The following is a 17,147-nucleotide window of genomic DNA, read 5'->3' as shown; positions in this document are numbered from 1 at the left end:
TGACAACACAACAAAACAAAAAAGTGCTGTTTGGTTTAAGGGGTGAACACCATAGCAAATAAATGAGTAGAACTACACAGTAGGATCATGTGAGCTGAGGCATAGACATAGATTTACTTTTATGGCTGTAGATTCTCAACTTAGGAAGCTTGTTGCCAATATGCAGTAGTCTAGATGATCTGCTTAAGTTTCTCTACTTCTTGAGAAAGTTACTGCTGATTGTTTCTTGGAAATAGTCATTAAATTAGTTCTTACAATTCCTTTAGTATTTTCCATGTGATCTACTATAGATAATGGAATGTCTTTACAGCCACTCAGGAAAAACTGCTTCTCTCTCACAAAGCCATAAAACCAGGCAACATAACAACACAAAACCAAAGGAGAATCCTGAACAAGATTAGTGCTCTTATAGTTCCCTTTTTTCTGTGAAAATATGTTGTAAGAGACTCATGTATGACCTACTAATACTTTGCCTGAGATGTCTGAATAAACTGTACAAGGATTTTGGAGAAGAGGAATATGTAATATGGTGATAACTGTAATCTAAGTAGCTCTGCAGCATATATCCGTTAATTTATTCATCGAAATAGGCTTCCATTTGATGTTGGCCTACCAGTATTGGATAAGTTTCAAGGGTGTACTGTGATAACAATTAAGGTCCTGTTGTGAAATTTTTGACTAATACGAGCTAGATAGATTTGTTTTGTGTGTTTGTCTTCCCAGCGCATAGAGTGTAATGGAAAAGTGATTGTATTTGTATCCCTTTATTTGTATTTGTATCCCTTAACAGAAAACTCATTTATTTTTCCAACCCATCCAGACCGTCTCATTTTCTTGATTCCAGAATTGTCAAAGATGTTATTAAGAAATATGTATTTCTTGGTTGAGTTTTGCTACACATAGTATCTATTATTTCTCCTTTCCTTACTCATCTTACCCCCTTACCTTCTTTATCTAGTGTGACTGTGTATTTTGAATGTAACAGCACATCTTTGAACCATAGGGACCTATGGAATAAAAGACAGTGTTAGTATTGAGCAGCAGTTAGGCATAGCATTGAGCTCCAGTTAGACATAATATTTCTCATTTTTCTTTTGCAGAACTTTTCCAGTAGTTAATGTTTGATATTGCAAAATAGTTTAATCCATTTTGTGTTCTCGAATTACTTTGCATATTGTTTCTTAGTTTGTTCTCTCTACAAACTAAAGTGGGTCCTAAGTGGCTACACCTATATCTCATCACAATTTGATTGAATTTTTTAAAAAAAATTGGTTTAAATAGAAATACTAGGGTATTTTCTTAATATAAATTTGTCCCTAAGTTGTCAGTCTTGTAATCTATAGCTGTATATACTGGCTTATAGCTGTCCATTTTGGATGATGATATGCTGTAATGGTTTTTCTTTTCAGTGCTTCATGACTATGTGATGCAATTTTTTTCTTTATCTTTTTCCCCAAAAGATTATATGTCCTGGTTTGAGGTACCTCACTGCGATGTTTCTTATTTATTTCAGGAAAACAAATGAGAACTTCTAAAATCATAAGAACATTGGATAATTCTGGTAGGAAGGGACCTCTACAGGTCATCTAGTCCAACCTCCTGATCAAAGTACGGTCAGCTCTGAGGTCAGATTGAGTTCCTCGGGGCTTTGTCCAGTTGGGTCTTCAAACGTCCAAGGCTGGAGACTGAGGGTTAACTTGTTCCAATGCTTGATTGTCCTCATGTTGAAAAAATTTCTCCCTATAGCCAGATGGGACACTTCTTGTTTGTTTACGCTGCTCATCTGTTATCCTCCTACTATGCACCACTATTAAAAGCTGAGCTCTGTCTTCTTGATAATGTAGGTTTTAGCAGGCTACTATTAGGTGCCTCTGAAGCCTTCTTTTCTTCAGGCTGAACAACCCCAGTTCCCTCAGCCTCGCATGGGGCATGTGCTCCGTACCTCTGAGCATCTTGGTGACCTTTTGCCCTTGCTCCAGTTTATTCATGTTTTTCTTGTATTGTCACCGAAATTGGGAGTGAACCTCTTAACACCAATGTTGTCTTAAGAAGCAGGCATTCTTTATTCGGCACCGGGGACGTGGGGGATCTCTCCACCCAACATGTCCGTCAAATACGAGATTCACAGACACATATCTATACAGAATACGCGTAGTCATTACATCTCCCAGAACTCATTTCCGTATTCATTACACTTCCCAGAATTCATAGTAATATTTATATCACCCTGGCACATACGCATTAAGTCCATTAGGGGCTTCATGGAGGGTCTTGGGGTGATTCCTGGTGGTGTCCAGTGGTCGCACAGGAAATTATTTTTAAACATTAGAAAAAAAATAATCTTTAAACATGATCAAACTCTGGAACTGTTTGGTCAGAGATGTTGTGGTGTCTTCGACCTTGGAGTTCAAAACCTGACTGCGTATGGCCTTGAGCAGCTTGCTCCAGGTGAGCCTGCTTGGGCAGGGGTTAGACTTACATGGTCTCCAGAGGTCCCTGCCAACCTCAGAGATTCCACAATGAGTGATGAGTAGGGATAGTCACTTCCCTTCATCTACTGGCCCTGGAGGCTGCTGGCCACCTTTGCTACCGGGGTGTACCACTGGCTCAGTCTGAGCTTGCTGTCAGTTGAGACTTCCAGGTCTTTTTACACAGAACTCCTCTCCAGCCTTTTTTCTTGCAAGATGCTCTAGTGCTGATTTATAAAAATATGTTTCTGAGGGTGTGTGTGGCCTTGTGTAAAATATGTCTAAATAAGACCACCATCCTTGATTATTTTCAACACATTAGTTGATAATTTCACATTTGTAATCTGTATAACAGTATTTTGGTGCATTCCTGTTGTGAATAACAGTCATGTATTCCTAGGTGTCTTTATAGCTAGTTAATTTCCAAAACTGTTTTCTCTTGCATTTGAAGTTGAACAATCAAAAGATAAAACGTTTCGGATGTCAATCCCCCGTGCTCATGATAAGGCTGGTTGTCTTTAGAACACTTCCAAACTGCAGATGACGCATGAGTATTTTTGCATTTTCACCTGTAGGAATAATGGCTGGGCATATGGGAAAACTAGAACTTACCCACAAGTATTTTTTCCACTTAATTAAGTAGACGTTCCCATTTATCCATCATAATTACCTTTTTTATTACTAAATCATCTTTTATAACACTTTACTCAACAGAGTCCTGTTAACATTCAAGTAAAAGCTTCACGCTGATCTGTACCACCTGAAAACATAATGTTCATGTATAAAATAGAGTATAACTCTTCCTTTTAACTTCAATATAATGGTACTAAAATAACCAAGGGGGAAATATATGCATTGCATAATGATCTAACCAGATGTATTAAAAATAGCAATAAAATATTAATATCATTATTGATAAGGGCCTGGGAATTTTTAGAATAAAAAGGAGATAATTCATTTCCAGGGACTGGAGTATACTGAGGTATATATTAGCTATTTCTATGGCTGATTAAATAGCGAGATTTATGATCTGCAAAGGGAATCCTGCAAAGTTCTTTCTTGCTCCTGAGTTATGGAAAGTTGTTGCTAATGTGTGCTTCAAGTCTGAATTCTGGATGAAATGCTGCTTGGAAAGCCGTTCAGAGGTCTGTGGGAACAGACAAATAGCATGAACCTGGAGCTCAGGTGTTGAGTAGTATGTACAGAAATAACTGACACTAGTTCTTCTGAAAATTCTTCACAGGACCTTCCAAAGGTTTATTTTTAAGGAAAAAACAGGTTGAAGGTAGTTTTCTTTGTACCTTTTCATGAAACTCTTGCAAGAAACGTTTTTTGATTATATCTGCAATTCATTTGGGCAGCTAGTTTAGGGTTATGATAAATTGCAGATCTGTTGTCTGAGAATATGGGTTTGTTAGCCAAGGTAGACGGATATGAGGAATATGTACTGTAAGCATCTGCATTTGTCTCTTATTTGTCTCTTGTCAGAGGAACCGCATGTCTGTTGCATATGTGCTTTCATGCAGGGGTCAAGTTTCTATATCAGAAGAACCACAGGGTCTACCTGTGCACATACAGTGATAGGTTGTCTGGATTTCTAGGTATGCATCAGCCCAATGCTTCTGGTAAGCTTAGCTAAATGGAGAAAGCAGTCTTTCCTCCCACCTTCCTCAGCTGAAGATAGCAGCACAAATGTGGTGTGTTCAGGGAAAATGTGATATATGATATAACTGTCTCCCAAGCAGTCTTCAGAGTCTCCACTAACATTGTATAGCTGATACTGAAAGACAGTACTGCAGTCGTGGCTCCAATTTCTGTATAAACAGATCCTATTGCCAGTCGGAAATACATGTTTTAGAAACGTGGAAGTCCTGTCAGAAGTGCTAGCAAGAGTTATTTCTGTATATAGTTCTCTTAATGTTTGAGCTGCATATTCATGCTCTGTGTCTGTTCCTGCAGCTACTGTCGCTCTAACTCCATCTGTGAGGTAGGACTTCTATATGGTAATAACTGTTTAGTAATTTCCAGAAATCCAGATTGTTCATTTTATGCTAGTGTCTTGTCCAAGTGGGATCCTGAGAATGACAAAACAGTTTTTTTTTTTTCTTGAAGCTGTGACTATTCTAAGGAAAAACAACGGATTGCTTTATCAGAATTGTGTTGAGTTTATTGTTCAATAGGGACTTCTGTTCTGATGAATAAACAATATCTTGGGATTACTTTTATTCTTTTAATTATCAGTGGCTACCATAAAGCTATTTCTAAATTATGAACCATTTTACATTCAAATATCCAGTTTTTCAAATTTAGATATCAATTGGAAAGTCATAAATATGAGAAATTTCATGAGAAATAGCTTCTGCAATTAGGGCCTGTTCATGATTCTAGAATGGCTTTTCTTCTAATAAGAAATGGACAACATCAGCATTTTAGTGATCGCTTATTAAATGATACCCCTAAATGATATTTCTTTGTTACTCTCTCTGCATGCCATATGTGACACTCAAACGTAAGCATGGCCACAAACATGTGCTTCTATCCTAAATCCTTTTTGTATTCATGCTCAGATGTCTGCTTCTATTTTTCTTACATGATCTGTTTGAGCAAATACTGGTTTATGGTGTTTTAAATTTAGAGTGAAGGAAAAGAAGGTTCAAAGTAGAACAAGAGTCTAGAAATTTTTCTGTAAGCAGGTTTTACCTTTCTCAATCAAGAGAATGTTCTTACGCAGAATACACATAAATTACTGATAAGAATGAATACTATCAAGGGCAGACTTTTTTGAGGGCAAAACACATGCAGTATTGTGTCATTCTGTGTGACTTTTCCTTTTCCAAAGGACCTTCAGATCTTCAAAGTCTTGTTTGAAGCTCCTCTTCATAGAGTTCTTTGAAGACTTTGTTAGTACCTGAAGAAAAAAAAAATAATTATTGAACAACACTAAGAAGTTATTAAACAAACTCAGGCAGTAGAGTTGTAACTACGAGCTGTTGGAATGTAATTAACAGAATTGTTGTGTTAGTCCTGTTCTTTTGATGTGACAGTAATTAAAGCATCTCTGCTATTGTCTGTTCAAAACTTGGAATAGTTAAAATGTAAAAGAAGAAAAAAAGCCTATCTGCTGGGGTCTTCCTCTGTGGTTCTGAGTAGATTTAGTCTGAGCAGGTAAGGACTGTATCGTAGTTGTTAATCTGGCCTCGGACAGATTGTTTCAAAATAGATCTTGAAACATTTGATTTACCAAAACCTGAGATTAAAAATGTCAACACTTTAGGTTTTTGGAATAAATGATCCTTCAAACTCGTCTACGCTGAGACTGTCATTAACAGTGAGACTGAGTCACATAGCATCAGTGTCTACTTTGCAAAGTATGAATAGTGCATTAATTTCGAAGAATTGCAATTAAATCTATTGTTTGTGATATTAGTGAACTGAATAGTAGGAGTATGCCACAACAATAAGCTTTACACAAAAATTGCTGAGTTTGGACTAGTGCCTGTCCAAGAGAGATCTTTTGGGACTCTCCTGAAATTTGTAGTGGCTTGCCTGGTCACTGGAGGACTTGTATTCCTCCCCATCAGTGTGAGAAGATTGAATGCATCACGAGGATGCATCAGGATACCTAATAAGAGTTTCACAGGTAGTTGTTAACTCTGCTCAGTTTGAAATATATCTGTGATTATCTCCTATGAAGGTCTCTGGTAATGGATAAACAAGGTGATCAGTGCTCAGAACTGCTTTGATATGAGAGGAGTGGAATGGGGTGGGTATGACATCAGATTTTGAAAATGGTTTCAAGGTGATTCAGGAGAGCATAGACAACTAGACATGCACATCAGGAAAGTTTGTACACATCAGGAAAGCTTGTAGAAAGTGTAAAAATAAACAATGGTTAATTTCTTCTTCTTTACGGTTTGGGTGACAGAGCACTGGAACAGGCTGCCCAGGGAGGTTGTGGAGTCTCCTTCTCTGGAGACTTTCAAAACCCGCCTGGATGCAGTCCTGAGTAACGTGCTCTAGGCAATCCTGCTTTAGCAGGGGAGTTGGACTAGATGATCTCTAGAGGTCCCTTCCAACTCTGAAAATTCTGTGATTCTGTTAAAGGATAAAAAACATATTATTTAATATTTTTTATAACTCCCATAGAGAAGCACAAATCTGGCAGCTTTTGGACGGAATCACTGGGCCTGGGAACAACTGTATGGTTTAATTGCATTTCCAAAATGCATTTTAATAAAGTCCTTTACCAGAGTTCATAAAGAAGCTGAGCGTTCATGGTAGAAGCATTGCCTGCTACCATGTAGGGAGGAGAAGCATTTATATAAGTAGTCCTTGAAAGAGAAACATCACTTTGCTACTTTTAAAACCTAAAATGATCTTGTGCTCGATATGCTGTGTGCTGCTCTAATCCCTCTTGTCCGTCCCATTTTGAAGTGATGGATTGAAAGTTAAAAAAAAAATTAATAAGAATGGAGCAAGGTAAGTGTGATGGAAGGTATGGAACAGTTTCTGGGTGATGGATTAAGTTCTTCAGCTTGGATGACTTAGCTAAGTGGAGGAATGTAATAGAAGTCTTTAAAGTGATGAGCTGCATTAAGAAGGTGAAGAGGAGGTAGTTGCTTTCCATCTCTTCTGATGCGAGACCGAGATAGTATCTCATAATACTGCTGAGTGATAGGCTTAAAAAAAAAAAGAGTGGTTGAGTAACTAAGCTGTGGGGCTACTCGTCAAAGGATGAAAAGCATTTTACATGCATTTAGAACCTGAACAGTTTTTAATTTGATTGAAGAAAAATCTTTAAACAACCGATTACCAAGATACCACCTTGAGTCAGGGAAGTCTCAGCGCTGCAAACTGGAAACAGAGAGAATGCTGCAAGCATACCCCTGCGGGCTTATTTTGCTCTGATCGTTCCCTGTAGTCATTTGCTGCTGACTGCTCTTAGATGGGGGGGGGGAAAACATGGTTCTTTTGTTTGGCCCAGTACCCAATTTTAAGTTTCTAACAATAAGCCTTTGTTGGGACTTCAAGTAATAGAAAATTGGGGGCATCATTAGGATTTATCCCGAGGACTGTCATTTTTCTCCAGGACAGGTGTCTTCAGAAGCTCTTAAGCAGCCCATGTCTCTTTGGAAGCCAATAATGCCGTTTTCTAGCCTGTCACTGAGGGTAAAATTTTTGGGAAGATAACAAATCTATTTATAATTGGTTCTGAACACTTATATTAAAAGCATTGTTTTCTCTGTTTTACATGAAATATACTGTGCTGTCAGTATGCTTCAGAATAAAAATATTTTGTCCTCTACCTAAAATTTACAGCATCAGCTTTTGGGATTTTAAGTGTCCATATTTATGACTTCTAGCTCTTACCCAGATTTGAACTGTTGTCTGGCCTATGCTGTAATCAAAAAATATACTATGAGCCCTTCTTTTATTGCTACTTTAACAGTTTCTGTAATTTATAATACATCCACTTGTGTAAAACTGAGATTTGATTACATAGCCCAGTAGAAGATTGGGTCTTTGATTCTGATACTGCGGATACTATTATAACATGAGAATCGGTACCTACTTTTTAATAAGGTGTTGCTTTTTCCATTCTATAATGTAGAAATAAATAAAATACTATTTTCTGTGTAGAAACTTTTGGGCTGCAATGCTTTGTAAATATCCTTCCTACTGCTTAGGAAATTTGAAGTTTTCAAAAGTCAGGCTTAATAATTACAAAGGTTGAAAGATTTTTTTTTTTTAAAGGAGGTATCTCAGAGTAATTATGGAACATGTACAAACAGCATTCTCTGGCACACTTGTGTGTTTTTTCATGTGCATGTGCACACTCTCACATGAACTGTGTTTAAGATTGTATTTACATTATAATCTCTAGCTTCAGGAAATGTTTTAGGTAAACTGCGCCTACCATTGATAGCGTTAATGTATGTATTGGCTATCATCATCTAAGTGTCATGGTTTCCTCCCACCTGCCCCCACCTTTTTGCATAACTTTGAGAGCAAAGTGAACCAAGATTTTTAATAGGAGTTTACATAGATGATTCACAAATATGTGAATGAAGTCCTTAAATGAGTTAAAAAATTAAATTGAGAACATCCCTTTTTTTTCAGTTGTCTTTTGTTCATATTCTTGAACATATCTAAATTCATACCTCAACTGACGTATAAGAATTCTTAAATATACATCAGTAGAGAAAATAGACCTCTAGGTATGCCCTATACAGATTGCTTTATGTATCCTTTATATTTAAAAGCTCTGATCTGATTGATAAAACCGTATTAAAAAGAAACAACCAACACATGAAGACTTAGTGTCAAAACTTTGCATTTGCTTCTGTAAATGGTTCTGATATTTTCATTGGTGAATTGTGTGACCTGAAAAGATGAGAAACACCGTGCCTATATTTGTGCTTGGTTGCAGTCATTATTGTCAAATTATTGACAACGTTTGTTTTTTTTTTTTCAATTTGGCTGGCTGTATTTCTCCTTCCATGATGACATAAAAGGTTGTTTTTCTTTCCTCTTCAACTTTCTTCTTCTCTTAAAATTCTCCAGTCATCACATGTTTAAAGAAGAAGATTGGGAACTTTATTTAGCTAAAGCCTGCAAAGTCTGATCTTTCAAAATAGAAAGTATTCCTGTTAATGCTAACTGTAGTAAAGGTCATATGTGCAATATATTAAGTAGTGCAGTAAGGTTCTGTATTTATTCAGAGGGCATTGTTTCCTCAAGGTTCTTAGCTTAGAGAGTTGCAAATTTGTTTCATTTTCTCACCCTGGGAAGCAATTTTTAATGCTCTGAAATTCCTTCTATGTATTTTTAAATAATATAAATCAGTGCAGAAGGGCAAAGGATCTACAGTTTTAAAATTTCTGTTGTGTAGATAAGAAAAGCTGCATTTTGAAACTTGAAAATATTTCCTAAGGAATGAGTCGAAAAAGTAATATAGTGTTTTCATTTGTGTGTAAATATGTAAAGAGTGTATATATATACACCTGTTTATATATACACACAGAAGTATATATATGTAAATCTATTACTTATACTTACAAATTTATTATGTATAATTAATAATATACATATGTTATTGTATTTATATATAATACTCAGTATGTATTTGATTCCTTCTGTGTATGCTTACAGCTGCCTTTGTACTTGTACACCAGATGGCCTTCACAAATGCTGTTTATGTTCCTTTTCCCACATGTAATTGAAATAATTGAAGAAGTCGGAAAGAAAGATGTTGACATTTATTTCGGACTCATTATGAAGTATCCATAGTATTTTGGAAGAGATTTAAAGTTAAAATAACATGGAGATATATTGGACTTACTGAACAGTTGCTTTAGAAGTACATTTAACATGCACTTAAAAAGCGTTTGTGTTCTTTTTAGCACTCTGTCATAAGTTAGTAATATTTTGAACAGATAGCTGTCAGTATTGTGGCTGCGTATGGTGATTGGAAATGGAGTATATTTGTTACAATATGCATCAGAGTGACTTACTGATACACGTGGTTGAAAATACTAGAATCTACTTTGGTATTTTGTCCCGATAGACAAATAGAAAATGCAAGAGTTGTATGGTGTATGTACTGCAACAATTGGAGGATGTTAAGAATGCAAGTAGGACCATCCTTAGCTCACTCAATATCACTTTCTCAGTGTATTCACAGAAAAGGTTACTTTGGGACTGACTTTTTAAGATAAACACCTTTCCAAGTTATATCTTACTGTCTGCATTCAGAATAGAGCTACCAAAATGGATGGAACTTGATACCCAGTAGTTAAACATGCTTTTAAAAACTCTGATCTCCCTCTCTCTCCCTCCCCACCACCACCTTTCTTTTTGTGACTATAGGAGGATAGCCCCAGTTAAATTTGTTCAGTGCATTTTTGTTCATTTATTTTTGCTTTCTAATCAAGTTTCTTCCAGTTAGAATTTCTCTAAACTTAAAAAAAAAAAAAAGTAAGGAATTACCTAATACATTTTTTCATGTTTAGTAAAGGCTATAATTGAAATATTTTATTTTAAATTATAATTATTTTTGGAGCAGAAGTCCTGCCAGACCTAGCTGTAGTTGCAGTACAGTGAAGTGGTTGTAGTAGCCTCTATAGAATAAGTACAGACTACTGACTCAAAGACTGAAGCAAGTTTTGAGCCCTTGTGACATTATAAAGTCTTAACCTTCTGTATTGTAAGGTGAAACTAATTATGTGTTGGAGTCTGAACTAGATATTACAACCATTCAGCTGTGAAGTAGGTTAGCATAGTTCAGTGAAAGTATGTTGGAAGCTATCTGAGCAGAACAAGGAATTTAGATACTGCACACCAATGCATGAATTTTTTATGTTTATCATGGATTCTGTTGTGTACTCATGCATACTTTGTCGTAGGTGAATACTTACTAGAAAGCATCGAGAACAGTGGTTAGAAATATAAGGCATTTTAGTTAACTCTTTGCTGAAGATCTCTTGAGGCAAGACAATCCTGTTCTCAGTTACTTACGACTTTTTCAGTTTGTCTTTTGCTTAACATCAATGGTCAAAGTTACACAAGGAATAAATGAGGAAATATAACAAAAATTTGCAAGATGAGTAATGAAATATTCCTGTGAGGACCCACAACTGTGAGGGGGAATAGGTAGGAGAGTTTAACACTGGATCACTTTTTTCTGCAAAAGTTAGCAGAGAACTTGAATTGTGTTTATGTGTCAAGGTTTCGGTAGCGTGGGAGCTGCAGGGGTGTCTTCTGTGAGAAGAGGCCCCATGTTGGACAGAGACGATTCCAGCCAGCTCCATGGACATGTTGCTAGCAAAGCTGAGCCCATTGGTGATGCTGATGGTGCCTCTGTGGTAACATATCTAAGAAGGGGGAAAAACACTCTGCAGCAGCTGTGAGATAGTGAGAAAAAGTGAGAGAAACAGCCCTGCAGACGTGAAAGTCGGTGAAGAAGGAGGGAGAGGAGGTGCTCCAGGAGCACCTGGTGAAAACCATGGTGAAGCAGGTTGTCCTCCTGCAGCCCGTGGAGGTCCATGGTGGAGCAGATATCCACCCGGCAGCCCATGGAGGGATCCCATGCCAGAGCAGGCGGAGATGCCTCGACAGAAGCTGCAGCCCATGGAGAGGAGCCCACGCAGGAACAGGCTTTCTGGCAGGGCATATGGCCCCTGGGGAGCAGCAGAGATGAAGTGTTATGAACTGACCACAACCCTCATTCCCCATCTCCCTGTGCTGCTTGGTGGGGAAGAGGTAGAAGAGTCGGGAGTAAAGTTGAGTCAAATTTTGAAGCTAGTATTGCAAATTAAATTGTGTGATAGGAGAATTAAAATCTAAACCACTGTACTTCTATATTGCCCTGAACATTATAGAAAATTTTATATACGTATATATAAAAAATATTGCCCTGAGCAATATAGCAGAAGGAAATTCACAAATTTCAGGAGTTGGACATGTTTTTTCCTTTAACTGTGTTACTAGCTTTTTCCTCCGCCTATAAGCACAAAAGCAGCAAGAAGAATAGATAACAGAACAGTTTTTATGTTTACGAAGTCCTTCTCACAGTTTTACAAACTTCAGAAAGTCAATTACAAGTGTCATAGGAGGGAATATGTACAGTGTAGTTTAATTAGAAGAGAGGACTGGGGGAGCCAACAAAGATCTTTCCAGTTAGATGAGTCAGCACAAGTAGAAGAGTGACTCCCAGTTGTGTTCATTTGCAGCTGAAATAATGACCAGAAAAATAAATGAATAGGCAAAAGATCAAATGTAGTGAAGAGCAAACTTACCCGTTTCCAAATTTGAGATGCCAGTTTTGGGTTGCATTTCCAGGTGTGTAAGGAGTAAATGATGCTTTAAGAAAGAAAACAGTTGCAGATTCATAGATCACAGTTGGGAGTTGCCCTGCCTGGCGAGAGATTAATGATCAAAATAGTAGTGTTTTAGCTCTGGGTTGGCTTTTGGTGTTAAATACGTGAAGATACTTTTACAGAGGATCTGTTACAGATTAAATAATTGAGTACCATATGGCTGCACTTCAAGCACAGTACCACTAGTAGAAATAACAGTTAACTTCCTTTAAATAAATTAATAGAAGAGTATATAAACTTTTGGGAAAAAATGAATACAGTTTTAATTGTTAAGAGTAGGTTTTGTAAAAAAAAAAAAAAAGGAATATACTATTTCCTAAAGATCCAATAAATGACTAATGTAGGAGTGTGTCAAACCTGTGCATGGGATAGTTTCTCTGTCCTCAAAATAAGATTACGGTAGATTTGAATTCTGTGTGAGACTTTCCATTCTTTCAATTTTGATGCTTTACTGTACTACTGAGGATGCTCATGTTCTGTTTGAGACTCAACGCCAGCAAGGTTTGTCTGTTTTAGTTGGTGATTCCTGTGGGAAATTCCAAAATTCAAAGAACTATCCTTGCTTCTTCATCAACACTGTTCTGGTTTATACATTGATTTCTGATATCAAATACTGCGAAAGTGCTACTGCTAGGCCAGCAGAGAACTTTGCTATAATTTTTTAAATAGCTACTAATGAGGTCAGTTGCAGCTGATCAGAGCACATAATAGACTTTTTGATACTGTAAATCACTTGTTGGCTGATGTGCTATAACCAACATAATTATTAGTGTATAATATTCTTTTGTGAACTTTTAGGTTTCATACTTTATGGCAGTTTTATAGAATTTGAAGATTATATTGCAATTCAGTTTCATAAAACAAATCAAAATAAAAAAACACCATGGAAATGTAGTCAAGAAAGTATTTTTTTTTTTTTTTAAGAAAAAGAAAAAAGTCTCAAGATACATAAAAATGACTGATATTCATCCTTTTTACTCTAAGGCCAAGTTTAAAGTTGAAATCAAGTCAAGAAAAATTAATATTCCAACACTGGTGAAAATATTTTTAGGATTATTTTTGGAGTAGTTGCTCAGCTCTCCAATTGATTTTCATGAAGGAATTATTGAAAAAATAAAAGTTGAGATGAAAAATCCTTTACCCTGGTTTTCTGTGTATGTAGTTGTTACACAAAAACAATTTTACATAGCAACTTTATTTTTAAATATATATTGGTAATTTTCCTTTCTTGAATCTCTCTATATAAAAGACCATAACAAAATAAGTTGAATGGAGGGATTGTCAATCAAATACTAGTAACATTACTGTGTATTTAAATAATGCCTTTATTTAAAAAGATGGATCCCTTTGGGGTTAGAGTGGAGATACCTTTCTCTTTCTCATTATTTCAAACTCTAGTCTATGTTATAGAGCTGCAATCCAAAAATAAAAAATCCAGTCAGTTAATACATTCAAACAAATACATGCAAATACCCTGCCATTTTAGCTATATAGCCTCTGTGTTAGATTTTGATTCATGATATTAACTGTAACCTTGGGTTCAGAACAGTCATGACTCCATTGAAATAGACTTTTGATTTCTTATGCTGCTGGAAGGTATTATTCTGAACTTCTAAAGATCAGATTCTTATCCTGTCACTGATTAGGGTCTAAATTTTCATATTTCCTACATTATTTGTGATAAAATTGTAAATTTATGAGAAAAAAAAATCACCTTAAAAAATCTCTAGTGTGGCACATTTTGGCATTTAAGATGACAGTCTTTTAAAGCTAATTGGACTTCTGCAATAAACCTGTAACTTCAGGGGCACCAGACTAGCAAGTAGAGAAGAATTGATGCAGTAATAGCTGTAGGGTATACTGTTAGAGATGGGGACTTGAGGTAGGACTGTACAATGTGATGTTTTACTACTTAACTGTAGAACTATGTAAAAAAAAAAACCCCAAAAAGAATGTAAAAGAAGAATGTAAAAACATAAGCAGCTTAAGAAAACATAGAAAAATGCAGGGATTGAGTTAATTGAAGGAAAAGAAACCTTTTTTTTCCCCCCCAAACTTATACTTGTGTATGGTCTTCTCTTCAGGATAACTACACGTTTGCACAGCCAGGAATTCAGAAGAAAGTGAAAATGTTGGAAGAACTCGTTAGTCGGATTGATGGTAAGTCTTAAAAGCTAACCGAATTTCTAACTGATGTTTCATTGAAAGCGTTTCGTTAAAATGTTCACAAGAAGTCAAGCCAACATCACTGCAGTTACATACAATGGTGGGGTAACATCGCCTTCCTCGGATGAGGTGTCATACTCAATCAACTTGTGGCACACTGGCCTTTGCAAGATCACTGTCATGTATCATTTAAAAGAAAGCCACTAGAGCATGAGCCACTTTCATTACTTTTTATTAAGGCAATATAATCAAAATTCAATGGCAATTTCTTTGCAGCAGAGTAATGACCACATACAAAAGGCAGCCAGTATTCATTTCACATTAAGTTCAATGATTGTTGTAATTCGGGCAAGTCACAGTGGTTGTTTATGGTTGTCCTTCGGCACTATGTTTTGTGCCTTTGTGCATCATTTTGCTATCTGGAATGCCTGAGTAATTTCTCTGTGGAATCCAATTAATTATGAACTCTGGAAATAACATCTTTAATATTATAGATAAATTACAATGTGTGCAAGGGTAATTTTAGATTATGCTTTCATGTTTTAGCAGGGCACTTTGAAGTATTTTCTACCTTCATCCTTAAAATAATTCCCTTCATGAAATGCTGACTGTCATATTGCTAGAACAGAGTTTAATTAAATGAAATGCAAGAGATAATGCTTGCCCATTCTAAACATACTCTCTTGATAGTTTGTTAAATTAATGAATAGAGTATTAACAAAATGTTGCCAAGCAGAACCAGGCATATATTTGCCACACTAGCCTGTCAATGATGAGATAGAAAATATTTCTTCTGTAGCTTAATATTTGATAATCTTCTTGGAAAGATTAATTCCATCTTTTCATTACACATACTGTGAGGTTTTTCTTGTGCCAGTGCTTACCATAGCAGATTTTGGGTTGGCCTGCACATATTTACATCCCGAATATTTGATAATGCTCTTTGTGCCCTTTTAGGATGTTACAGTATTTTTAATGATCAAAAACTAAGGGCAGGAGAACAATGTTTATGTAATACTACACTATCAGTGTAAATGTATGTAAAAAAATTTATTGTAGATAACGTTTTTTTGTTTAAAATATAAATGAATATGAAAAATATAAGGAGATACTTCTGTATGTTGGGTAGCAAAGTACTTATATTAAAAATATTTTTAAAGCAATGTATTTATTACTTCAGAAAATCTAACTGCTTGCAGTGTGACTTTTTGTGTGTCATTTTATGCTTATATCAGTATCGATGTTTACATTTCAATAATTTATCAAAGCAGATGATTGTATATTAAATAAAGTGCATAATTATAATGCCTGAACTTGGCCAATGAATATTTATATAAAAAAAGTATTTAACCAGGTTTTTAAAATGAAAAATGCCATTCTAGTAATCAACCTTATGGTTCTGTTTAATAAAAATATTAAAGACAGTACAGGATGGTATTGTTTAGTTTCTAAGAAAAAAAGAAATGCTGAATACTTATTTGTACCTTCAATGCTTTAGGGCTATAATTATGTAACTTTTCTCAATGTTCAGGTTTAAGAAGCATTATTTGTAAGGCTTTACACTTAAATTAAAAAAAAAAAAAAGACAGTTGTAGCAAGTAAGTGTGTTTTCTTAAAATGTCCTTTACCATGCTTTGTAACTGAAAGTAAAGTGCAGGGTCCTGATTTTTATCTGACTTAAAATAATTTTGTGAGGGCTTTCTAGGATTGTGTGTAGTAGGAAATTGTTGAAAGTAGTACCTCATCAAAAACTGTAATTGTTTATTTGTCTTTCTGAATGTGGATCCAATTTTTTTTAATTTTTTTTTTTTTTTTAATCCAAATTATATAGTATTCAGCAAAGGATGCAACCAATACAATGAATATTTTACTTTGAGCTGTATATTATGGCAGATTTTGTATCAATGTCTGTGACTGTAGATAACTGCTAAGTTCTTTTTCAAACTGAAGGTAGGTACTGAACAATACCTTTTCTACACTAGAATTTTCTTCGGGTAGTTTTTTGTAGACATCATGAGTGTTTGCTAGTTAATGTTGATTTTTTCATACTGTACTGAATACTTACAAAGTAACATCTTAGATTAATCTTAACTCTAGATTGTTTTCGTGGTTGAGGAGTAGAGGATGCTTTCTTTGTTTTGAAGCAGTACAGTTTGAGAAAGCAAAGCAAAATCCTGACTGTAAGGAATTGATCATCTTATAGCAGCTATATTTTACAGCGTGTGTTGTCTGTATGACATACCTGTAGCATATGTAGAAAAGATGTTTAAAGAAACTGTTTTTCAAAATAATGGGGATTATAATGCTTCAGAGTGAGGAAAATTTCATTACACGTTTTTTTCATTGTAGAAACCATGAAGTATTTTAAAAAGCTGTCATTTCTATTTGGAAAGGAAGCCAGTGAGACTGGGATGTAATTGACATTATGGAAACCTGGAACTCTTTAGGTTGAATGGGGCCTCTGGAAGTCAGTGTTCCAAACCTCCCCTCTCACGTCTCTATCTAAGGGAGCAGAGCCAACTTAGATCAGGCTGTGCAGAGTCTTGCCCTGTTGAGTTTTGAGCAACTCCAGGGATGGAGATTCTGCAGCTTCCTTGGGTAGGACTGTTCAAGGGTTTGACTACTGTCATTGTGA

General features: G+C 35.8%; 1 protein-coding gene across 1 annotated transcript in view; it reads left to right on the top strand.

The window, feature by feature from the left end:
- The window catches only part of TBC1D22A (TBC1 domain family, member 22A), a gene marked incomplete at its 5' end in the record, with an annotated part of 176,622 nt that overhangs the window by 65,676 nt on the left and 93,799 nt on the right, over positions 1-17,147 (top strand). The window contains one exon of the mRNA XM_009883220.1: positions 14,431-14,506. Within this exon, the coding sequence (XP_009881522.1) occupies positions 14,431-14,506 (76 nt within the window). The remainder of the gene's footprint in view (positions 1-14,430; positions 14,507-17,147) is intronic.

Source organism: Charadrius vociferus, unplaced genomic scaffold (assembly GCF_000708025.1).
Source record: "Charadrius vociferus isolate BGI_N301 unplaced genomic scaffold, ASM70802v2 scaffold363, whole genome shotgun sequence".
Lineage (NCBI taxonomy): Eukaryota > Metazoa > Chordata > Aves > Charadriiformes > Charadriidae > Charadrius > Charadrius vociferus.
The sequence above is the reverse complement of the archived record's forward strand: the minus strand, read 5'-3'. Positions and strand labels throughout refer to the sequence as shown.